General features: G+C 45.8%; 2 protein-coding genes across 2 annotated transcripts; one reads left to right on the top strand and one right to left on the bottom strand.

The window, feature by feature from the left end:
- Positions 1-6,780: 6,780 nt before the first annotated feature.
- pctp (phosphatidylcholine transfer protein) lies at positions 6,781-11,415 on the bottom strand. Its single transcript, XM_019889905.1, has 6 exons — positions 11,238-11,415; positions 9,610-9,727; positions 8,530-8,609; positions 8,278-8,449; positions 7,492-7,559; positions 6,781-7,282 (listed from the first exon to the last, which is right to left on the bottom strand). Exons 1-6 carry the CDS (start codon positions 11,367-11,369, stop codon positions 7,208-7,210), a joined length of 645 nt encoding a protein of 214 aa, XP_019745464.1. The 5' UTR covers positions 11,370-11,415; the 3' UTR covers positions 6,781-7,207.
- A 1,965-nt stretch (positions 11,416-13,380) lies between these two features.
- Positions 13,381-16,664, top strand: tmem100a (transmembrane protein 100a). Its single transcript, XM_019889906.1, has 2 exons — positions 13,381-13,676; positions 15,750-16,664. Exon 2 carries the CDS (start codon positions 15,784-15,786, stop codon positions 16,216-16,218), a length of 435 nt encoding a protein of 144 aa, XP_019745465.1. The 5' UTR covers positions 13,381-13,676; positions 15,750-15,783; the 3' UTR covers positions 16,219-16,664.
- The last annotated feature ends 8,058 nt before the right edge of the window (positions 16,665-24,722 follow it).

Here is a 24,722-nt window from a genome sequence, read left to right as displayed (position 1 = left end):
ACGATGGTTAACGAGCTGCCGTTTGATTGACGCCTCGGCGCTCAAAACGGCAGCACGTTAGTCTGGCGCGGGACGGCGAGGTGTTTGTGCGTTAGCCACATGCCACTAGCCCGCTAATGCCACGGTTGGCCGTTTCTCAAAGGCATCGCTGACGCCTGACGAAAACCCGCTGCGTCCATTTAATGGTCATTTTGACTTTTTAACATCATCATAATTTGTTTTGAAAAGTTGATCGTCCTTTCTTAGTTTTAATAAGACACCGCTAGCTAATACACAGTATGTTTTGATCAGATCATTGGGAATCATTTTCACAGATTGATCTAAGCAGCGGACCTGCTCTTGGAATGTCAGGGGCGGTTCAATGTATCCGAATGCGCAAGTCAGGAACGAATGAATGATCTCGAACGGCGTCGTCACGTTTTCGTGAACATTTTAGGCCCTATCTAGGTCCACAATATAGAAACCCCTACGTAGGCACCGAGTGAATGATTGTGAGGCCCAACCAGAGAGAAAGCGGCTGGTGGAGCAGCGGCAGAAGAGCGGGCGAGCGAGCGATTGTCGAGGCTTCGAGTCAGACAGTAAAGTGAATCCAGATGTGGCGTTATTATTAATATCTGTGGCTGATGAATGGGAAGGTAAAATTACAGGCGGGCGCCAGCCAGGGAGGCCCCACGTGCCACCCAGGCGCTTCCCCAACCGCCTCGTCTCCGCCCGAGACTCAAGGAGGCGCTGTGCTCATGTACGCATGCATGCACACACATAAACTGAGGTGGTGGGTTCCCAGCGTCCAGAAAAGGCACTTTGGTTTCAAATTAGATTAGGGTTTCAAGGATAGGTTAGGGGTTCAAAGATGGATTAGGCTTTTGCGACAGGATTGGGGTTTTATGTTTGGGTTTCAAGCCTGGGGTGGAGTTTTAAGACTAGATTTCACGTTAGGGTTTCGAGCCAAGGTTGTGGTTGTAAATTAGAGCTACAAATGAAGGTTAAGGTTTTAAATTTGGGTTCCAAACCTGAGTTCCAGTTTAAAATTGGACTCGCAAGTTGGGGTCAGGGTTTTAAGTTAAGGTTTCAAGCCAGGTTTAAGGTTTTCAAATTTGACTTTTCAAATTAGTAATGTAATTTGAGGAATGTAATTTGCAGTTCCGTCTTCAAATTAGGGCTAAGGTTCAAAACTAAGGTTTCAAGCCAATGTTTGGTCCCTCCGCAAAATTTTGTGTTAAAAATGTGAGTTTCTAGATCAACTTGGGGTTTCAAATTAAGGTTTCAAGACAGCGGTAAGGTTTCAAATGAGAGTTTCAAGCCTGGGTTCAGTTTTCAATTTAGACATTTTGTGTGCTGCGGCTTTTTGTGCAAATTTCCTTTCCACATTGCTGGACAACTGAAATGCACGTTCAGGAGTCCCACCTGGACTGGTCTGTTGTTTCCCCGCGTTGCACCCCGACGAATTTCAAAGAAAAGCCACTCCCGTGAATTTGCAAAAACAAATGAGAAACCAGAGGAACCAATCAGCACTTAACGACTTTTCGAGCCTCCTTCTATTTGCACCTCATCACAATTCCTCACTGGGTCGATCAGCTCCAAAAAAACGACGACGACATGTCCTGAACTCCACATTTTAGATGAAGAGTATTTGCTTTCAGACTTTGAAATATCAATTGAGCCATTGAGAACTACAACAGGCTGATGAGTGGCAGGCTTGGATTTCCTTCCCATCCTCGCGCTCTTGACAAACGACCGGCGGGCGAAGGGGAGACCTTTTAAAATGGCCCAGTGGGCGCGACGGATCCCCGGGGAGTCGTTTTCAGGCGGCACGTCCCACAATCGACACGCTTGACGTGTAATCCGATCGACAAGAGATGAATGACGTTTGTCTTGTTGTGTCTTCCGTTTGGCAAACGTTATAGCGGCGTCACGAACTGGAGCAAGCTTGAAACGGGCCGCATTAAGTCGACTACGTTTGTTTACATTTCGGGGAGTTTTGACCATAAAACGGAGTAGGAAAAAAAGGCTTCAACAGGCGGCGAGGCGTATTGCGCAATGCAAGCCTTTAGGAACAACGCGGGCAAATTTCGGCTTTCAAAATAAAAGCATTCTAATATCATAACATTTTGATCAGATGTTCACTGGCCCCGCTCAAACAATTTCTTGCTTTTTCAGCACGACTGCTAAATAAATCACCTTGGGCCAAGCAAAGTGTGCTGATTTTTATTATATTTTTTTACATTGATGTGTTTTAATTTGGAAGGTCAGATTTCTGACAGAATGTGTGACGCCGATATTGCAGTCTGGGATGGTTGTTAAAAGCGTGCATTGCATCTGTTGAAGCCTTTTTGCGCAGCTCACCAAAAGCTCAGCGCGCATCGAGTCCAGGAAAGGAATGGCTGAGTCAAGTGTTGTTTTTTTTTAACAATAACTGGTCGGATGTTCAATAACCATGGCAAAATTTTGAGCCCCCTCCCCCAAAAATAATGGAAACCCTAATCATACCAAAAGTAATATTGAACTCTAAGTCAGTGTTTTGCTTGCACAAGAAAGTGAAGTGAACTGTCAAGACATAAGCGAGGAGGAGAACCTTTTTTTTTTTTTTTTTTTAATATTAGGTCCAATTTCGCAGCCAGCGCGAAGGCTGGTGTGGTTGCTTGAGAGCACCTCGTCATCTGCCACAAGTGCACGCACGCCACAGAGAGAACGACGGAAAGGCAGGGACATTTGTGAAGCAAGTTTTGGTTTTGTCAACTTGCTTCTTGTGCTGCCCAGTTTGGCAAGTGCCTGAATTTGTTTTTGAGACTTTCTGAACGTCTTGACCGGGACCACAAACGGACTCTTTTCAAAGCGCTATCCCATCTGATTTCCCTGACAGGATTCTCGTGTGCAAACGACGGTGGAATCAAACCAGTTTGTTTCCCACCAATTTGTCGTGTGTTTGAGTTGAAATTAGAGCGTGACGTAAACACAGAAACAAAGACGGTTAGCGCTGCTACTCGGGCCGCTGCTGGTTTGTTTGACTACGCATATTTCTCACGCAGAGCCTCACACACAAAAAAAACGCCCCAGCCAGGCATCCGCTAATAGAGTGTGTCATGGTTTGATCAAACTGGTTTTGTGAACACGGGAGGGCAAACGGTGATGCAACGAAGTCCTTTTTTTTGTCTGCCTCATGTACAAAAGCATTTCCTTGTTGTACCCCCCCGTGCGACATGCTCGTGTAGACAGGCGGTAATCAGTGCAGCAGGGCCGTGGCCGTGACGTGACGCGGGCAAAGCGCAGGTATCTGCTCGCTAAGGCAACAATGAACCGTGTCGGCTTGCCGGATATTTAAGAGCGATGCATAAAATGAAAATTGCAATTTTGAGTGAACACATGCGATACAATCAAATGAAAGGAATGCAACATTTAACTGTTTCTAAAAAGTTGGTTTTCAATCCAGTACAGTACTTTGTTTTTTTTTTTTAATCTTCATGTATGGTACATTACATTTTTTACTTCACAAATATAATTTAGTTGTCTTAAACTGAAGTACAGCAAATGTGTAAGTACAGGAACTGTGCGTCGGTATTTGAATGTTAGTACTTTGGTAGCTACAAAGATTTGGGGCGCATCTCATGCGGCATCAAGTCATCTCATTCTGACATGCTGGCCAGAATCTCTTTGATCCCCAAGATCTTCTATTTACGGGTGCTACCGGCGCCCCCTCTCCCCACACACACACTTTAACTCCCTCTCCCCCACATGCCACTATCAGGCCAATGATGTGTACTCAACTAAACTAACCCAATAAAAGCAATCATGTGCACTTCCAAACAACTCAAAGTCTGTTGAGCTCTCACTGTGCTGAAGATTTGCACAACACGCCTTTGCCGCCACCTCGGGGTCCACCCCCCGGCCCCCCAACCGCCACAAATGCTGCCCCCCAGATTGCTTTAGGCGGGCCTGTGGAGATGGCGCGGCAGGGGGCGAGGTAGAAAAGCGAAGCAAGGCTTGCTGGGGTGTGAACTGTAACACTGACCCTGCCCCCCCTCCCCTCCCAGCCGCAAAACCCGCCACCCCTTTGATCACCGGTCCTCGGTGACAGTGTGCCATTCCACACCAAATTGCCATGTCGCCCCACACACACACACACACACACACACACACACACACACACACACACACACACACACACACGTTGGAAGAAACTACAGTGTCCCCCATTTTATCACAAGGGAACATGCCACCCACCATAGGTGAAAATCTGCAATGTAGCAAGACCGTATACCAAACATTGCAAAATTTTGACCACTCATCCATGCGTTGAAACTCATTGAAACACGCTGAAACGGATTCAAGGACTCATTTAAAAATATTCCTTCTTGCCTGTTCTCACACTCTCGCTTATTGTCAACTGGGAGGTGGTCATATAACATCACTCTGAGGAAATGAAAAGACTCATTCGCAAAGTTAACCAAATAAGAGGTCCTCCAGCGTGCTTGCTTCAAGTTATTTTTGTCACTTAAAAAGTGTACTTTGAAGCTAATCCATAAAAAGAGAACTAAACATTGTACACGCGGAAGGCAGAAAATGAATCATTCAAATTGCTTTGTCAGCAACATTTTACGAAATGAGTGTAATCTCTCCAGCATATCAACAGCGCTTCTCCACTTGAAAACGTTCAGCTCACTGAGGGCAGCCCAATTTGCACATTGCCCCCATGTTCCCACAATCGCACATTTCCCAAGAAAATAAATCCCAAGCCGACAAATGCGGCGGCAGGTAAAGCACTTAAAGGGCTCGGATGTCACGCGACCCCTCCTAATAATCCGGGTCGTATATTTCTCCGGGAGGATGTCATCGCATTCTCGCTTGGAAAGATAACAACCCTGAGGGCAGCACAAGCGACCAACCCGGGAGCAAGATTGAGGCTTGATCATTTTCTGAAATTGCAACTTGGGCCACATGGCCACCGGGGGCAGTATAACAAAGTCTCACTTAACTGCTATACGTGACTCAGTAATCCGATGGGGGGTGGGGGGGGGGGAACAATTTACAAAACCAAACACGCAAGAGGAACATCTCAAAAAGGATTCCGATCGACTAATTTAATTTCTGCCGAATTTAAAGACATGACTTTGAAAATATGATGTCACAATCCAGGAACGTGTTGAGGATCCTCCAGGCGGGCCAAGGTGAAATTCTAAATCAAGTTGGCCGGTTGCCTAACTCAGTCAATTTGAAAAAAGAAAAAAAAAAAAGCATCATTATTGAGCATGAAGTGTTGATGGCGCCGCTGTGGGCCGAGGCAAGCAACAAGAAGGAGACAAAAGGTGATGGACGATGACGAAGAAGCAGAAGCGCACGGCGGCTATCTGCTGCGGTCATCTGGTGCAGACATGAGCCAAAAGAGAGCAAAGCGCTTGAAAAATAAGCTGGCCAGCAGAGACGTTATTTTGTTACGTCTGGCAGACAGAGAGGCACCTGGGAAATCTGAGCTTCTTAGGGACGAGTGCGGAGGGGGGACGGGGGGTCAGCCAGCCTTGTGTGTGGCTTTCTCTTTCGCGACTCGACAATTTGCAATTTCTAGAGAAATTGCGTGTGGATGCTGCGGAAATGATTGAAATGAATCGTTGGAATGGGAGGCTTTGAATGTTTTCAAACATGTTTGATTGGAGGGGAAAGTAGGAATTTTTGGAATGTGACAGAAAGGTACCGATCCAGTGTCAGCTACCCAATAGGAGGCTGGCAGCAGTGGTCACCACAAAAAATTCTAATACAAACATGAATAATCAAATAAAAATATGTGACTCTCTCTTTGATGAGTTTTTGCAATCATTTTGATCTGATTTTGCAACGTACGTCATCTCTGGGCCGCACAAAACTTGACCCTGTTGATCTTGTTTAAAGTTCGGCACACACAGTAGCTTCGGTAGCAACAGATAGGACCAAGGTGGGGCGCAACATTCCATTGCCCGCAGCTGGCCGACATCACATCCAGGCTGAAATGTCGAATGGGACACTTGGAATGGTTTGACTCCATCAAGAAATGTGGAAGGAGGAGGCGCAGGTGTCAAATATCTCTTGAATGGGGGATTGCGTAACAATCGGAATTGTGAGGAAAGTCGGTGTTTCGGGAATGTGAAGAAAATAAAAATACTACCTAACGTGTCCTGAATTTTGTGACTATTTGGAATGTTGAATGTTTTTTTAATTGGGATTAAGAAATATGGAACGAGGAGTCCCGTCTGAAGAGTGAGGAGGATAATAACAATAATAATAATAATAATAACAAGAATAATAATGTTGGTGTTCAATAAGAGACTGGTCTTCAGTATTGCCACAGTTAGCCGAGTGGATGACCAATCACAAGGCTGGCCAAGAAATATGTTTGTTTTACAGTCGGCGCAAAATTTGCTCTGGCCATGTTTCTTCATGCCTATTGTGCCTGTTAAAAAAAGCAACAAATCTGTTATTCCTCCGGGGCCGACTTGTCAGGACTCCTTCGGGGGCCCCCTGCGCCTGAATTAAGATTTGGCTCACTCGTAAGATGTGGCCCTGACCTCTGACCCCCCCCTCCAAATGGTACGGTAAAGAACCTGCGCACCCAAGTTTTGTTCTGTTCCGTTTGCTTGGACAACATGAGCAATGCAAGTCCACGCCTTGGGTGATACTGCCATCTAGTGGTAATGACCTCACACAGCACTGATGCAGAAATCCGTTTTTTTTTTTATTTCTCTCAACCAAATGAAAAATTATCACTTCTAAAATACATTTTCACCATGAACACGAAAGCCCGGAGTCATTTTTTCATCAATTTGACTTTTGTATTGATTTGATTGGCTATTCAGCACAATGTTTGCCCACCCTGGTTCATGCCATTGTGAGATAATTAAAGGTCTCACTAAACATACAGTTTAATTATAGTAAATATTTGTATACTGGTCGTGGAATTTTTTTGGGCAATCAGCAGGAACATTCAGACAGCAAAGAAACTCTCAGACGCCAAAAGTTCATTTCAGCCACCTCAAAAGAATGGTTTGCATTGCAGTTGTCATTTTGACAGTAAACGCGTTGAAAACCACACAAGCGAACATGCCTTGAAATGATTAAAGCCTCCACAAAAGGCTCGGATTGCACTTAAAGTAATGGAGTGTGTGTCTGTGTGTGTAATTAAAAGACAGCAAGTCAGCCGACATCCCCGTCACTCGTCACTCACTTTCCGGTCCGTCAAGTGTCCTCATTTGTTCTGACAGTAGAGTGGATAGTTGACGCACGCCTTCTTCATGTCAGTGAGGAAGGCGGGAACGCCGCTCTGGTGACCAGGAAAACAAAACCAAGACAACAAAAGTGAGACAACAACATACTGAAACACATCCGAATGTGGTCAGACCAAATGAAGACAAGCAACGGGGCGGCCACCCCGAAGTGCATTCTTGAGTTTGTCAGTGTCGAATGAGGGCTAACATGCCAACGTGTTGATGGAAGGTGAAAAGAAAGGATTGGTCGATTGGCTTTCCTTACCTTGGCCGCCCAGTTGACCAGCCAGCTGGGAATCATCCCACCGGGATTGTCAAAGTAATTAATGAACACTGCAAAGTCCAAATACAACCATCAATCAGTTAACAAGTCAATCTTTCACGACTTTTGATTCGTGCTTGTGCAGCTGAGTAAATCAATTTGGCTTCTTGTTGACATTTCGCGTCGCGTTCAATCCGTTCCGTTCGCGTTCATTCGACATGCATTTCAGCTCTTTGGCGTACAATTGCGTCATTGTGTTGCAGCTCCGAAAGAAAGAGAGCTGGAGTGTTGTTGTTGTTTTTTTTTTTTTTAAGCATACACTTTATTAATTCTCTTAACACTCAAATGCAGACACGTATCTGTCCGACCACGTGCAGATCTTCTTCCTTCTCATTCGGCTTGAGAGACGTTCAAAGACCGCCTCCGAAAAACGAAAATTAACGATTACGTCAATGACGCTAAGAAAATCGAAAAGAAATGCGTTCTTTTCGATTTTCTTAGCGCAAAACAGAAAATCAAGCGAGAAAATCACAAAAGTGCAGATCTTCTTCCTTCTCGTTCGGCTCGAGAGACGTTCAAAGACCGCCTCCAAAAAACGAAAATTAACGATTACGTCAATGACGCTAAGAAAATCGAAAAGAAATGCGTTCTTTTCGATTTTCTTAGCGCAAAACAGAAAATCAAGCGAGAAAATCACAAAATAAATTCTATGGCTGGGGGGACTGAGACACACAACAAATGAATAAATAAACAATTCTGAGACAGTCCAGTCTCCTACAATCAGGCTACCTTTGGTTCCAGCGTGGCCGTTGGCCTCCATGACGATGGTCTGCTTGTAGTCTTTGACCCTCAGTACGCCGTTCTTCTCCGGGTACGGCGTCTCGGGCGAGCTTCTGGCCAGGACCACCCAGATCTTCCTGCCGCCCACGTCCAGTACGCGGCGCTCGCGGACGTACACGTACTGAAACCGCCGCATTAAAGAAGACGCCGGCAGCAGGACGCCAGCGGGCGTGTTGGCCAAGTCGAGCGCAAAAAGGATACGTCCCTGTTGGACAGCGGGAAGGGGTACGCGACCTCCCAGTAGATAGCCCGCTGCCCATCAATCTCCTTCTCTGTCAGCTCTGACAAGCCCAAACAAGGCCAGAGTCACCACCACAGTACACACACGCACGCTTGAAAAACAGGATCGCTATAGGACCGATCGTTGGCATTCTACTACTCGGCTAACTCCTGGGGAAACTTCGCTAACTTCATGAACGATTCATCATCTTTAAATACGGTTTTGGAAGAATTAACCAAGAATTCATCAAATGATTGGGATTTATTCAACATTATGTTTGGGGAAAAATTTAGGCACCCATGAATTTATTCAGTCAGCCTTTTTTATGGTTTGGGGAAAATTAACCAATAATTAACAATTGAATTAAAAATATATACATGTTTGGTCGTGTTTTGGGGAAAATTAAAACTTACGATGATAAATTGTTATTTTTATAGTATGTTTTAGCAAAATGAATTTTTGATAATTGAAATCGGTGTCATTTTGTAAAGTTGACATTTTATGGAAATGATCAATTGTGATATTGTGATATTCTTTTTCAGGAAAATTATCAAATGCATCACTTAATTTTGTTGATAGTACAATTGGGTCAAATTAATAATCAATTCCTACTTTTTAATGTGCTTTGGAAAAAATTAATAATGCTTAATTGTTATTTTGTCAATTTGAAATGTTATCGAATACCAACACACGATTAATAAACAAATGGTCCATTTTTTTAATATTGAGTTTTGTGGCAAATAAACACTTGGTTAGTTCTTTTTGAACATTTCTTCTTTGTGAAAATTAAGGTAAGAATTCTTGAAATGAACATGATGAGGAATCGATTCTGACTTGATTGCTACGTCAATGTTTTCATTGCGGCACTTTGTAAGGGAGGCTGTGCGGGCCGTGTCGGTCTTGACGAGGCTACGTGAGCAAGTTCACAGGCTGCATCTTACCTGCTGCCCTCTGCAGATGGGCGTGAAGACAAAAAGAACGGCAACAATTGAGTTTGCAACCACGCGACGTGCATGTGCTTGCAGGCTGAAGCGAGGGCGAGAGACTTGGCGCGGCGTTACCTTTGACGTAGGGATCCCAATGCTTCCGGTAGGCCAGGTCCATGTAGACGTCGGCGCAAAGCTCTGCCTTGCAGTCGTCCAGCGAGCCAAACACTTTGTATTCGTAAAGACCAGTTTTCTGAAAACACAAGTCCTTCATGTCATTGTTTTTGATGGATCCTGACACTAGATTTAGAGTTGCACTGTACTTTGTTGTAAACGATTTTTTTTTGTGGGGGAGAGGGGGGGGGAGAAAAAACTGTATTCCAAAACATTTTGCTGGGGTCTTTCGACGTGTGTGACTTTCAGTTGTGGACTATATCCCCTCTGTACTGCCACTAATCCCACAGTGCATGACAGGGATTAAAATCGGAGATTATTTTGTGACCCGGGTTGACGTCAGGGCCTAGCAAAGTGTGAACAAGAATGACGACTTTACCCGCGAGAGTGTGGCATTTGCTTGTCCTTGAGACTTTCGGTAGCTTTGAGGTGGTTTCATAGCAATTTAGGGCTAAAGCAGAGGCGTCAAATCAACTGTAAATTTATGTTATATTATTAATTATCATTTTATGTTTGAGCATCATGTTATTTCATGTTAAGATTACCTACATTACATTCTGTTGTTTAATAATTGCTTCGACATGTTTTTATGGTGATAGATTCTGATTGGCTGTTGAGTAAGTGAAAGCAGGAAGTGATTTTAGTTTGTTGAAGGAGTGTGTTCTCAAATTGTAGTATTATAACTTGTTCAAATAAAGATTCTAAAAAAAAAAAAAGGAGTGTGTTCTCGAACGTGCTACGCTGCTAACGTCTTTTTTTCCATCTCTCCTTTTGCCGTTCGTAAAGTAGAGCCGTCCATTAAAAACAACGGACCCCTCAATTTACACAACCATCATCGTTTGTCAAATCCCGCCGTCTGCAAGGCAGTATAATGACAGGCAGAACAATGAAATCCTCCACTAGATGGCAGAAGGTCCTAGTTGACATGCGTATGCTCCGGTGTCATTTCTATTTCGTCGTGCACAATGAGATTTGTCTGTTTTTGTGTTGCATATAATATCATCATTCCGCTAAAAAGAAATATAATGTTCAGGTGTCACTCATAAACCTATTCCAGGAGATGGAAGTTATTCATTTGAATTCATGGGTGCAATCATTGTGAGTCCGCCAGTTGTTTTTTTTATCATTTCTGCAGGGGGGCAAATGTTTTAAATGTGCACAAACCAGTGGAGCTCACGTGCACCTTTGCTGCCGCACATAAAGGCATCGTTCTGCTAAAAATAAACAATAATCCACAGTGTCAACGTGTCACTCATACGACGATTTTAAGAGATGGGTTTCGCGAATTAAGATCTGAAATCATTTTTTATTCAGTCAGAGTTAGATCGTGATTTTAGCGGGCGGCAAAGTTTAAATTTTGACTATTCGCATTGAGGTTTGGTGATACATAAAGGAGTCAGGTTCCACACAGTTGGATGCTATTTCCCAAACTATTCTACCAGTAAAACACGCGAAAACAATCAAATATCCATCAACCCGTGACTATTTCTCATTCGGAGACCTTGCGAGTTTTGCTGGTGTGGCTGTGTGGGAACACCCGGTAGTGCTGCGCCAAATGCCATTTGCATTTCCTACGGCGAAAGTGCAACCTGCTCGAGAAGTCTGTAAATGTGGACGCCCATGGTCTCGGTGAAAAGCTGCCATCCTCCGTCCAGCTGTGGCTCGTCCAGTTCCTTCCAAGCGACAGCAAAGTCTTCTTCCGTGAAGCGCAGCGACGACATGACGACCACCGGCAAGCAACGCTTCTGACAGCACCAACTTCCGCATACGATCACCAAAATAAGGGTATTCAAAAAGCTTGTTCCCGACCAACTTTTTTTTCCAACTCTCGGATTTTTACACGTTGAATCAATCTTTTGGCGTCGTATTAATTAACCTGTGGCCTAACTACCACTGACCAGTCTCCAATCACCCCACTGACCAGCCTCACATCAGACTGACCATATTTAAATAAGTGTTGAAATACATACAAATACAGGTACCATTTTTTCCACAAGAGTGAAATCTTATGATACTTGTCGTGAGCATGAATCAAGACAATTATATTCACACATTAACATGGCCGAGAAGTCATTGCTGATCATACCATCCACACATTTCTATTATGAGTTCTGTATATGTGTGCATTTCATTTCACGAAACACGGAGTGTGGATTGTAGAATAAAGAAGGACTTCTTGGCGTTGTGTATCTCAGGCAGCTTGAAGAAAAATTTAGAGAATTAGAGATGGAAAAGGTCCCTACACGTTGTACATAAGTGACAGTAACACAAGCACCAAAAACATTTTTAAATGTGCACCTAAATGCATTTCAGAGCTTGTCCTTTTTCCACTTTGATTCATTTATGTCAGTTGAATCGATGCTTGAAATTTTAGCAGCCTTTTTGAAACGCAAAGACTGCCACAAGCTCAAGTACAGCGTCTGAATACTTTCGACACCTCTGAAAAACTGATTTTACGTTTGGCCTTCAAAATAAGAGTAGACGGACGCTCGACAGAAAGAAATGTACTCTATAATCTTGTAAATAATATTGTGATAGTCCTATTATGTTTTAGTTTGACAACGAACTAAAGCATATCTATGTTGACTTTAATTGTATGAAACCTATTTTAAAAGAATTATTTATTCCATTTTATCAACCTTCTCATGGAAAAGAATTGCAAACATGTTTTCTGGCTCATGATAGTTTTTTTTTCATCCAACCATCCATTTTCTAATCTGCTTACCCTCGCTAGGGTCGCGGGCATGCTGGAGCCTTTGCCAGCTGTCTTTGGGAAGTAGGCGGATGACACCCCGAACTGGTTGCCAGCCAATCAAAGGACACAGACGAATAACCCTCCGCGCTCACAATCCCACCTAGGGACATTTTAGAGTGTTCCATTAACCTACCGTGCATGTCTTTGGAACGTGGGAGTAAACCGGAATACCCGGATAAAACCCACGTAGGCAAGGGAAGAACATGCAAACTCCACACAAAAAGGCCAGAGGTGGAATCGAACCCTGCACCTTGAAGTGTGTATTCTGCCCATGTTTGAACATAATGTACAACTATCCCATGTCAGCATGAGAACACACACATCCTCATGCCTGCAAGTAGACCTTTGCACCCTTGAATCATCAATCACTTGATTGAATCATCAATACACTTGATGATATCAGTTCTTCCTTAGTGGAGACAATGTGGAGACACACAGAACTTCGGAAAGCACCAGCTGATACAAGCTGATGAGTTTAGGAGAAACAGAGTCCGATGCCACGTCATAAGTTTCGGTACCATCCCTGACGATATAAATGTGCTGTGAATCTCTTACACCTTCGCACTCGTGATCTGCAGCCATTGTCTGTAGACCGCGGGTGCCGAGAATATTCTGCAAATAAAACCTTCGAAGGTACTGTTCATCGGCTCCAGCCTGTATTTGAATCACCAAGATAAGATAAGATAAGAGAACCTTTATTAGTCTCGCAATGGAGAAATTCCCAATTCACAGCAGCAAGTTATGAATGGAAGAAGTAGAACAACAAAATATAGGAGCTGCTGGAAAGGCAGCCACTCACAACATCCTCATCGTCCGAAATTAACGAACACGCGGAGGAAGAGTAAGGCCGACTCTGTCCCCCAACAACCTCTGCACTGTGAGACGGACGTGCTAACCAGTCGCCCACCGTGCTGCCCTGTTCTTTTTTTTTCCAGAATGAAATAAAAAAATGCAATCCCTTCACTATCTTAAATAATGTGCTGTGTGTTTCCCACACAGAATGTTCTTATTGTGTAATGCCAGAGTGGAAGTAGTAGACCATTAGCGTACTTGTTTCAATTGACACATAGGCCGTGTTGTCAATGGAAGCGCGTCCGTGACGTCAGTGTGAGACCCGCGAGCGGCCAGCGTGCTCATGAATGAGACGCGGAGCGACAACGTGCAATTTGCGCGCAACTAACTCCTCAAACAAACCTTCTCGTCACTCACCAACCTGACTGGAAGACAACAGAGGAAAGATTCCACGCCACACATGTTGCAGTTCTACTTTCAGGTGAGACACGTCCAGCCGTGCTTTTAACCCGAACCGGCCGCTCCAACGTGGACTTACAAGTACTACTTTCCGGACACTTGCGCTGGAGATGGAAATTGGGACTCCGAACACGTATATTTAAAAAAAGAAAAAAAGTCACCAAGATGAATTTGTTTTTGGACACGCTGACGCGTTCAACCAAGGTGGGAAAAGTTTGTCGCGTGGGACACATCGACTGTAGAGCTCTTTCATTAGGACCAATGCGCAGAGAACGTTTCGCGTGGGACACATCGACTGTAGAGCTCTTTCATTCGGACCAATGCGAATCAAGAAAACTGCAGTATTAATGTAGAATAGAATAAAACTGGAGCGAACTTTCTTATCATGGTCACGGGAACAATGCACAATCAGGTACACATCTCACAATTTTCAGCGTTAACGTAGAAAATGTACATTCAGCTTTTTGTCGATTTTTTTTTTGTCGATTTTTTCCCCCAGGATTTTTTTCAATTGTTTTCATTGTATTTGGAATATACGCATATTTTTGTTGTTTCACAAAATGAGAAAAAAAGTTGAGTGAACTCAAAATTTCAAGGTAACGAACTTGGATCAAAGTTCACATTGGGCAATTCAATAAAATATTTTAAATTTTGCTACTGGGAAAATTTTGTGTTTTGGCATTTTTCAAGAACTAAATGAGAGCTTTCAGAACTAATTGTCACTTGTATAGTCCCCCAAACCTCAAGCGAGAGGTCCAAACAACTCAGCAAATTGGCTTGGAGCAAACAACTTGCTTACTTTGTTAGGCTAACTAACATTGTTGCCACAAATGTCAATAATTTATGTTTTAAATTGCTCCAATGTAAAATGACTGTCTGCTGTTTAAATAGTTTTTTACACCGTACTCGCGGGCTGGATAACAGGCAGCCACTGTCATCCACCGAGTAACTTTTTAAAGGAGTAATCAGTTATCCGATTACTTTTTCAAGGTAACTGCAGGCGAGCGTGAGCCTCACAAGTCATCAGTAATCCTGGAACTAATCAAAGAGCGGAAATAAGCACACCTCGGGGAGAAACGCTGTGAAACAAATTGCAGAATTAATCACGGCCAGCTGCAGCATTTCCCCCAGTCACATGTTGCAATATTTCAACAAGAGAAAAACAAAACATCCGCGGGCGGCCGAGCTGAACTTTGGCGTGCCGGCCTCTCGCTCGTAGTCGAGGCCGTAATGTCATCTCCGGCGCTCTCGGGGGAATGTCTCAGCTCGTGCTGGCCTCGCGGCTCCTGCGTCATTTGGCCTGAGTCAGGAGGGGCGCGGAATGCGGCTGGCGGGGGTGTTGTGCGTTCTACGCCGTCGAGCCGCCTGGCAGCGAATCGTGACAACAAACATCTGCAAGCGGCCCCGCTCCCTGTTGCCGACAAGCTTCCCGAACGTTTCCAGGACCCAGTTCACCAACATTCGCAGGCCGTGCCGAGTTGTGTGAGCTCTGATGCTGCTTGACCGCAGCAGAAAAACAAAAATCATCGCCTCTGCTAGTTCTAGTCAGAACTTGTGGATTCAGGCAGTCTGAATGATTTCAAGCCAAGGCAGAGTAGCTTAGCCAAGGAGAAAAAAAAAAATTAAGATGTCTTCTCTTGGGCGGTCCAGTGGTTAGTGCGTCGACTTAACAGTGCAGAGGTACCGGGTTCAATTCCAGCTCCCTGTGTGGAGTTTGCATGTTCTCCCCGGGCCTGCGTGGGTTTTCTCCGGGTACTCCAGTTTCCACCCACATTCCAAAAACATACATGGCAGGCTGATTGAACACTCTAAGTTGTCCCTACGTGTGAGTGTGAGCGTGGATGGTTGTTCGTCTCTGTGTGCCCTGCAATTGGCTGGCAACCGGTTCAGGTTGTCCCCCGCCTACTGCCCGAAGACGGCTGGGATAGACTCCAGTACCCCCGCGACCCTCGTGAGGATAGAGCGGATCAGAAAATGGATGGATGTCTTCTCTTAGTTCTAGTCAGCGTTCGTGCCTCAAGATTGTAGAAACTTGTAGTGGCTAAATTGTCCCAACTGTGTTATAAATGAGTAATTACCAAAGTTGTTCACACAGGCAGGCGGACCCGACTGAGGACGAAGCCTCGCCTATGAAGCACCAGAGCCCGTCCGACTGCGCCATGCCAGAAGACAGCACTCGGCCCGCCATGAAAACCCCAGCGAGCACGGAGAAAACCGGCATGGGGGAGGGGCCGGCCGCAGCCAGCGCAGCGGTAAGCATCCCCCTGGTCAACGAGGTCCAGCTGGCGGCGGCGACGGGCGGCGCCGAGCTGTCGTGCTACCGGTGCACGGTGCCATTTGGCCTGGTGGTTCTGATCGCCGGCGTGGTGGTGACGGCGGTGGCGTACAGCTTCAACTCGCACGGCTCCACCATCTCCTACTTGGGCCTGGTACTGCTGGCGGCCGGACTGGCGCTGCTGGCGGCCAGCGTCGTCTGCTGGCGGCTGCAGCTGCAACGGAAGAAGGAGCGGCGGCGAGAAAGCCAGACCGTGCTGGTAACCACTCAGAGGAGACTTTTCACGTGAGCGCCACCCGGCGGGAGGAAGGGGATTCTGCAAGAAGCTGAGGCGGGGGACTTGGCTCACGTGACTTGACTTAAATCAGACTTCAGTCGCTCGTTTTGGGACTTGCTTGGCGAAAAACGATGTGAGACTCCGGTAGATCTGCTCACACCTGACGTTTGTGCTCACGAGGGCGAAATCGGCCAAATGACAGCTCGCATCTTGAAAAAGTTGGCGCATTCATATCTTTAGGCGCCACTCAATATGTGACTCAAGATCCTGATCCAGAGAACAAAACTCAAGCGAACGTGCGGGCAACAGCGAGGACCCGCTTGTCCAAGTCCAGGATGACTTGTTGACTCGGTATGAACGTTCGAGCTCTCCTAACTTGGAATTTAATTCAGATTTGTGTCTCCGAGTCCTCTTTTCTTTGTATGCTCATTTGAATAAAGTGGAATACATGCAGTGGCGGAGCGATTTTTTTTGGGGGGCGGGGGGCATAGGGGGGCCAAGGCTATCTGAGGGGGTCTCCAAAACGAAAACATGTTATCAACAATCAACATCCATTTTTACATTCAATAAAATTTGCGCATACACACACAACATTGGCAACACCAATTACAAACACAATGGACTAAACATTTTTCAATAGCTACGAAATAAATAAATAAATAAAATACATGAAGCTATAATCGATGATGTTTGACTTGCGAAACCTGCGCTCGAGTGTGATGCTAATTGATTGGAAGTATCCAATTGTGCGCGTCGGAAAACCAAAGTCCAGATGCCCCCCCCCCCCGCGTGAGCCGCTTGCAAATAGCCGGCCCCGGCAAGTTTATTTATAGGCAGCCTTTGCGTTGCTATGCGTCCGCGTGATACTCGACACTACAACTCAACGCCGGCCTTGCGTCAATGGTGACACGACAACGCACTCGCAGACGCACACACACCGCGTGGGCGTGTGTGACCATCATCCCCCATAATCCCCCTCTCTCATATACACCCAACATCAAAAAGTGTTCAAACAGGACAAAGTCTACAAAATTCAGAGCCCAAATCAAAATGTAAGTAACTTTTAAGAAAACTTATTCGTGATTGCTTATGGGGTTTTTATATACGATTCAGTCCACACAAGTTTGACTATGAGTGTCATACCACCTTTGGCCACAACATACCCGGCAGCACTGAGCAGTGAAGAAGAAGAAGAGGACGAAAAGTATTAAGATAGCTCGGATTTACAAAATGGTCCATATGTTTTAATATTTTGGTCTGGAATTATCTTTCGTTTTGCGTTAGTTTTACAAAACACTTTTTCAATAAACGGGGTTTGTCGTCGTCATCCAATCAGATTATTTGGCTGTCACCTGCTATCCTGCTGACAGCCACTCGGACTTGCGATGGCACCGACGCCATCTGAGGACGACAGCGGGCGAGTCCAATGACTGCCCCTGACGTCACTGCCGCCTCGTTGACGGCGGAGGCGACAGTGGCTCTGCAGGATGTTTGAAGGAACCCGACCTCCTTGACGCCGACCGCAGCCTTGATAGGAGAAGCCCACGCCCTACTGGAAGGAAGTCACGTCAGCGGTCGGCCAGCGGGAACCTCAGACCAACTCTCACTCACACAGTGTGCGCCACTTCCTGTCCTGAACCGGTGAAACTCCACCAGGGAGTGCCGACAATCCAGTCCCATTCAGTGACAAATGACCAATACACAAAAATCCATCCATAAAATGATCTTTTTCCATTCTGTAGTTTAAAAAAAGTGCAAGTCATGCAGTCCCTACTTGTGTCGATGCAATTTGAATTTTTCCTCACAGAGATCTTGAAGATTCCTGATGCACAAGTGCTGACCAGAACTATGAGAAGAAACCAACGTTTTTTTTTTTTTGTGTGTGTGTGTGTTTGTTTTACGGACAAGCTTTTCTGCACTGTAAAAAGAGTGTCCTCCCTCCTCCACCCTGCAGCTGGGACTCTTTGATGCTTTGCCAAGAGTTGCGAGTGTTGGCATTGGCCGACTCCCTGAGGTGGTCCCGGCCCACTTGGCCGGCACTCATTCGGACACATCACTCACACAAAGTTCTTCCGGAGCTCGCTTCAGTTCCTCTCCAACCTCACTTGATCACCTCTGAGCAACTACGAAATTCACCCAGTGGACTCATTGTCAAAAGCACTTCGTCGCTTTAGTATCATGGCACAGATACTTGGGTCTTTAGCATAGGGCAACATCAAAGACACAATTGTATTTTTGTTCCTTTAAAGACAAAGTTGTCTCTTTGCTAAGACAATTTACTTTGGGACTGTCCAAGCGCACACACACGGAATAGTTTCGCTCTTCATCTCAATGACAACAAAGACACAGTTGCCCATTTGGGACTGAATCAGACTGACCGTAAAGACACAAGTATGTCATCCACGCAACCTCGCCGCGATTTCAAACACAATTGTCTGATTTCTTCAATTGAGTCGAGCAACATCTAGAACATTCAAGTGACATCCAAGGCACTACTTTGTTTTTTCACTGAATCATCGTGCTACAAAGACACGCTTGTTTGTTATTTCATCATCACGATAGTAAAAAACGTTCACAAAATCAAAGCAATATTTGCTATGTCATCATGACGTTATCATAGTCGCTTTTTATTTAACTTACCGTATTTGCCGCACTAAAAGGCGCACCTAAAAGCCTTCCATTTTCTTAAAAGCTCACAGCGCGCCTTAAAATCCGATGCGCCTCGTGTATGGTCATTACGGTAATATTTCGACCCCAAAATGGCTCCTTGCTCGTGACATGCTGACAATGCAGAGTTCAAACTTAAGGCGATCGGTTTCGCAGTTGAGCACGGAAATTGAGCAGCGACGAGAGTTAAGGCGAGTCAATGTTATAACTTGCTGTTGGTTACGTGAACGGTGTCGCTGGCTTTATTAAATAAGTTTTACTGACATCTGATCGTTCTGTTGACGTTTCCTGGAGCGTAACTCCATCTAGTGGATGCATTGTAGATTGCGTCTTACAATGCGGTGCGTCCAACATATGAAAAAAATGACAAAATAGGCCATTCATTGAAGGTGCGCCTCATAATCCAGTGCGCCTTTTAGTGTGGAAATTACGGTAATTAAAACAACATCAAAGACAACAATCCTCCATTAAAGACTTGATTTTGCAGACACCATGGAGTGTTTTTGCCAGAATCCCAGCAACATAATAGACACGCTTGGCTCTTTGTTGCGGGCCAACGTGCTTGCTCACATGAGGGGAACCTGCTTTGGGCCAAGCCGAGCTAAAGCTCTTCTTCCTCGCTCGTCTTTTGTCTTCTTGCTTGCGTTCCCACGGCACTTGGGGGAGTGATGAGATCCTTGTGTGGGAGCACATGTTGAGCGTGCGGCCCCAATGACGCACATTTTCACAAACGCTCAGCATGATGAAACGCAAAAAAACGCTCCGCAGCCTTTGTAGTCCCCGTCATGAAAAACAAAAAAGGCCTGTGTCGCGCTTCGTCTTTGATGTGGGAATTCAAAACGCACGCGGGATCTCCTTCGGGGGCTGGGATGAGGGTTCCAAATTTCAGGATTATAATTTGAGATTTGGGGGGTTACAATGCAAGAGATATTTGTGGTTTAGGATTAGGTTGCAGGGGTGGGGGGTAAAATAAGCGTTAATTTTGAACACACCAAATGGTCCCTTGGTGTGAGTGTGAGCGTGAAAGGTTGCTTGTCTATGTGTGCCCTGCGATTGGCTGGGAACCAGTTCAGGGTGTCCACGGCCTACTGCCCGAAGACGGTTAGACTCTGACCCTCACCGTTACGGTCAGAGTCGTCGGGCTTGACAGTTTTAGGGTTACCGTGAGAAAAATTCAATATTTTTGGAGGCAAAACAAATCCTCACATTTGAAAGTGACATCGCCAACTGTAGTAATGTGGCATGCATATGACATTTTCACAAGTTTCTTTTTTGTCAGGGAATCCTGGGCAACATCGTCAACTGCACTTTGAAAAATGATTTAAAAAAAATAACGTCCAAAAGTTGGCTGGAGAAACACGACCTCAGCCTTTGCACTAATAAAACAAGCTGTGAGGTGTGTGGGGGGAGTTGCAAGGGCTGGGGGATGTTGGGGTGGTGAGTGAGCGAAGGGCGCAAACAAACCGAGTGGACCTCCTGTGAGTCTTCTTACGACATCTGGCATTGCGTAACAAGTTCACTTTTCACCTCCAAACACATTTTCATTCACTTAAACCCGCAGACCCCCCCCACCACCTGCCACTCACTTTGTGGGGGAGGCATGGGGGGTGTTCACGGCAGGGGGTGGTCGTTGACGAGCTGGGCTCGGGATTCTTTGGCATCCGTCAGCTGCAAACATTCCTGCACGGGCGGTCGCGATGACGTGCGGCGCACAATGGCCAGGCATCGCTTTGACAACTCCCCGCTGGTCGATGGTCACCGCCAATCAGGGAATGCCTTACTCAAAGACTCACATACACACACACGCACACACACACACACACACACACACACACACACACACACACACACACACACACACACGCACACACACACTACATCTCACGCTAGCTTCTATAGAAGCCGACAGTGAGTTCAATGTCGTGCTGGCTGCCGCGTTAGCAGCAAACAGGCCTTTGTGTCTTTGATGTCACTATGATTAAGTAACAGACAAATGTGACTGACGTCCCGTTGATTCAGGAGCAAACGGAGCGGCTGGCTGTCTTTGACGTCCGCAGGATTTGGTGACAAATGTACAATCGTGTCTTTGATGAGGCTATAATGAAGTGACGGAAACTCCACTCCTCTATGAATCCTTGCCTCCGTGGCGGCGAATGTGCGACACTTCTAACAAGTAGCGCTATCGCTAAAGGCGAGCGAGGGGTCACTCAGCGTGAGAAGATGGAAAAGCTAATTGCTCAAGTGAAATGTGAGTCACGAAAAGAGTAGAAGAAGTGCTTAGGGGTTACAATAGACTTTTCACACAAGTTTCACCACATGAGGGTGGAGAGCAAGAAGCTTAGAACACAAAATTCATATTAAAATTCGTAAGTAGCTGAACAGTTAGTAAATGGCACATGCTTGAAAATCTTGAAAATTATCAGCCTGTACTGTCCAGAGGTCCCCTCGGAGCCAAGTGCCCCCCCCCCTTAAGAGAGAGAGAAAGATGAAGACAGGCAAGGATGAGGACAGATGCTGAAACGCAAAGTTTGGAGCTCGCCAGGAAGGGGAAAAACGCGATGACGGTGACGAGACACGCTGGCTGGACACTTGATTCGGGACACCAAATTGTCATCACACAATAGTGGCAATTTGGCACACACCAGCGGCACATGTCAGATCTCATGAAAGGTCTCAGGAAGATGGACGCCTACTTGGGTGGTGCTCCCCAAGATGAAAACGCCATCAGGATTTCCTTTCATGAACATCATTAGGGTTTTGTTTGTGTCCCAGATGTGGCTGGGAGGGCAGCAGGAGGAAGAGGAGGAGAAGGAAGAGAAGAAGGAGGATGATGATGATGATGATGATGATGAGGAGGAGGAGGAACAGGAGAAGAAATGAGATGAGAAGAAAAGGGAAAGATGAAGAGGAAAAGGGAGGAAAAAAGGGAAGGAAAAGGAGGGGAAGTGGAGGAGGAAGAACAGGAAGAGGAGGGGTCATCGTTCCCTGACTGCACTGCGTCACGAATTTGCTGTTACTAAATGCTGCCCCCTGCAGCCCACAGGCCGCAATTAGCCGCAAGTCAACTTCAATGAACATGAACATTTGCAGTTTACGTCCCATGACGTGGCTTCCTGGAAGAAAAACTAACTCGTTGTTCCAAAGCCTTGTGAGCATTTCTTTTTCAATATCCTTGTTGTATTTTCAATCGATCTTGGGCTTTGGTTTCACGTTATTGGACTCGTGATATTTCGTTTGCGTGTTCTCTGTGTTCTCTTGAACCTTTCCTTTGTTTTTTTGTTTGATGCATTATTGATTTCCTGGCTCCTTGTGACCAGCGATTTCAGCTTGCACTTTGTCATTACGCTTTTCTGTAATAAATATTTTTGTTAAAGCACTTTGTCTGAGCCTGCATTTCTGGAATCCAAAACATTATTCGGTTAAATTTAGAACCTGACACTAGTAGGTCAAAAGTGGAAGTAGTAGTTGAAAAAGTGTGCTACTAGTCACATAAAATTCATCTAGCACTTCAGTCGTATAAACAATCGCGCCCGGATGTCAACGACTGCCGTTATTCCACACTCGTATCTTGTTGTGTCCTACTCGTACGCCAAAGTTGTTCCACTAGTGTGCAGAAACCAGAAGAACACAAACGGTTACTAGTCGTCATTCTACTCATGCACTGATTTAAAAGTGAGTACAGGATAGAGTGTACTAGTACATGGACCTTAAGATAGTTATGAAGGACTGAAGGCTCTAACGGCTTTCCTTACTTGCTAGCATGCTAACCTGAGCTCTTTTCCAACACCCTGACCCGGAATTTCGCCAGATGGCGACGGCCGCCAATCCCCGCTCACAATCGAGATTAAGATTACACCGCGCATACACACACGCAGGCAGGCCAGGGGATGATATAAGCGAGAATCTGTCACGGAGTTGCGGCTTAACTTGTTAAAGCAAGCCAACGATCAGGGCTCGGGAGGAGTGGCGTCCATCAAAGTCTTGATGTCGCTAAAATAAGGTAGGGCAGAAGATAAGAGGCGGCCGGACGGCTCCGGCGGCACGATGGCAGCCGCCGCCACCATCTTCCGTGGTTGAGCTTCCCAGCAGGCGCGCGGCGGTCGAAGCAGCATGCGGCGGACGTCATGGGCTTTCTGGAAAACTACCAGGAGATCGACCCCGTCACTCTCAACTTGTGCATCCTGATCGCCAGCTACGTCATCCTGCTCCTCGTCTTCCTCATCTCCTGCATCATGTACGACTGCCGCGGCAAGGACCCCACCAAGGAGTACGCGCCTGACCCGCAGCCCACCCAGTCGCCCATCCGCCTGGTGGTCATGCAGAGCTCGCCGGCGCCGGTGGCGCGCTGGGACACCGCCAACATGATCGCCACCTACCATGAGCCCTCGCAGGCAGACTTCCGGGAGAAGAAGAGCACCATGGTTTGAGCCGCCACGGTGCCCCCTGGCCCGGACTCCTCCCCATGACTTTTCCTTTCATCGCTTGCCCCGTTTTGCTTTATGTTGGAACTCATCGAGGTCGAGCGACATGTGTCGGCCTTGTTAAGCGTGCGTGCACGTGAAATCCCGCTCAAGGATCCTCGAGCCAAAGCCGGCAGTCTGCTCCCATGTCAGATGTCACAACTGATAAGGCGCACGCTTGTTTTGACGCACTCTTTCAGCCTCGGGATTACGGTGAGTGAAAAAATTCGGAGAAATGTTGCCCAGGTGGGCAATAAAAGCCGCTGAAGAGAGACTTGCTTTAATCAGGAAGGATGTCGCCTTTTCTTTGAGCTCTGTGCTGTTCAGGTCTTTCACCCCTGACGAAGGGCAATGCACCCTTGGATCTTGAAGTATCATGAACCAATCCGTAAATCACTCCAGGTGGACCTAAATTTAGTAGTTTGCACTTTTTGGGCATCCATTTTACTCCATTATTTTGATCTAGGAGGGTCATAAATCAATCAATTGTGAAAATGCATTCTTCATTTTGCTTTTATACGGTCCAGCTGTCTACTCTGGTCTCGAAACCTCATAAATCAATCTGCGACGGGTTTGGAAGTGTGCTTATCAAAAATCACTCAAGGGTCACAAATTGATTTATTGCGTCAGAGGAAATCTACCATTTGGCGTTTTAACAACAGGCAACTTTGACTGTCCACTGATGCCCTGTTTTATGGTTTATCGGTGTCATCTTAGCTCGTTTGATTACTTAATTCCAATTCAGATAGGTTGGGGGGGGGTCATCAGTCTCTCAATGGTCATCAATGGATTGTTTCCCTTGTTTGTTTTACATCAGTGTTATACTCTGTTCTGGAGTTTTATGAAGGTTTGAGTACTTTATTTGGAAATTTCATGTGTGGGAGGTAGGTGGATGGATGAATGGATGGATGGATACTTAATTCATCCACTGAGGGAAATTGAGTGGTGGTTTTGACTCACAGGTCATAAACCTTGCATTTTAATTCTATTCTGTGGTTTTAAGGCATCTGGGTAGAATGTTATATTATGTATGATGGTTATTAATTGTTCCACCGCTTTTGTCTTTGATTGTTTTGCTCCTATTTTGAGAAGTGGGTGTGGAAGGTGTCATAAATCACTCCGCTTTTTACATAAGTGCTATTGTCCATTCTCTGAGCGTGTCATTGTTGTCTTTAGCTGTGTTTTTTCCAAATCCAGGTTGACTTCCTGATTGGCTGCTGTTCACAGATTAGGTTCCAACATTTGGTTAAGTCTGGTCGGAGCCCTTACGTAATTCCGAGAGTGCTTCTTCAAGTTGGGAGCGCTCCAAAAACAAGAGCCGACACTCTTGTCTTGTTGCTGTCGTCAATCGATTTTCCACTCGATCAATAAAAACACCACAAACACCAA

This window comes from Hippocampus comes, unplaced genomic scaffold, assembly GCF_001891065.2.
Source record: "Hippocampus comes isolate QL1 unplaced genomic scaffold, H_comes_QL1_v1.1 scaffold326, whole genome shotgun sequence".
Lineage (NCBI taxonomy): Eukaryota > Metazoa > Chordata > Actinopteri > Syngnathiformes > Syngnathidae > Hippocampus > Hippocampus comes.
The sequence above is the reverse complement of the archived record's forward strand: the minus strand, read 5'-3'. Positions and strand labels throughout refer to the sequence as shown.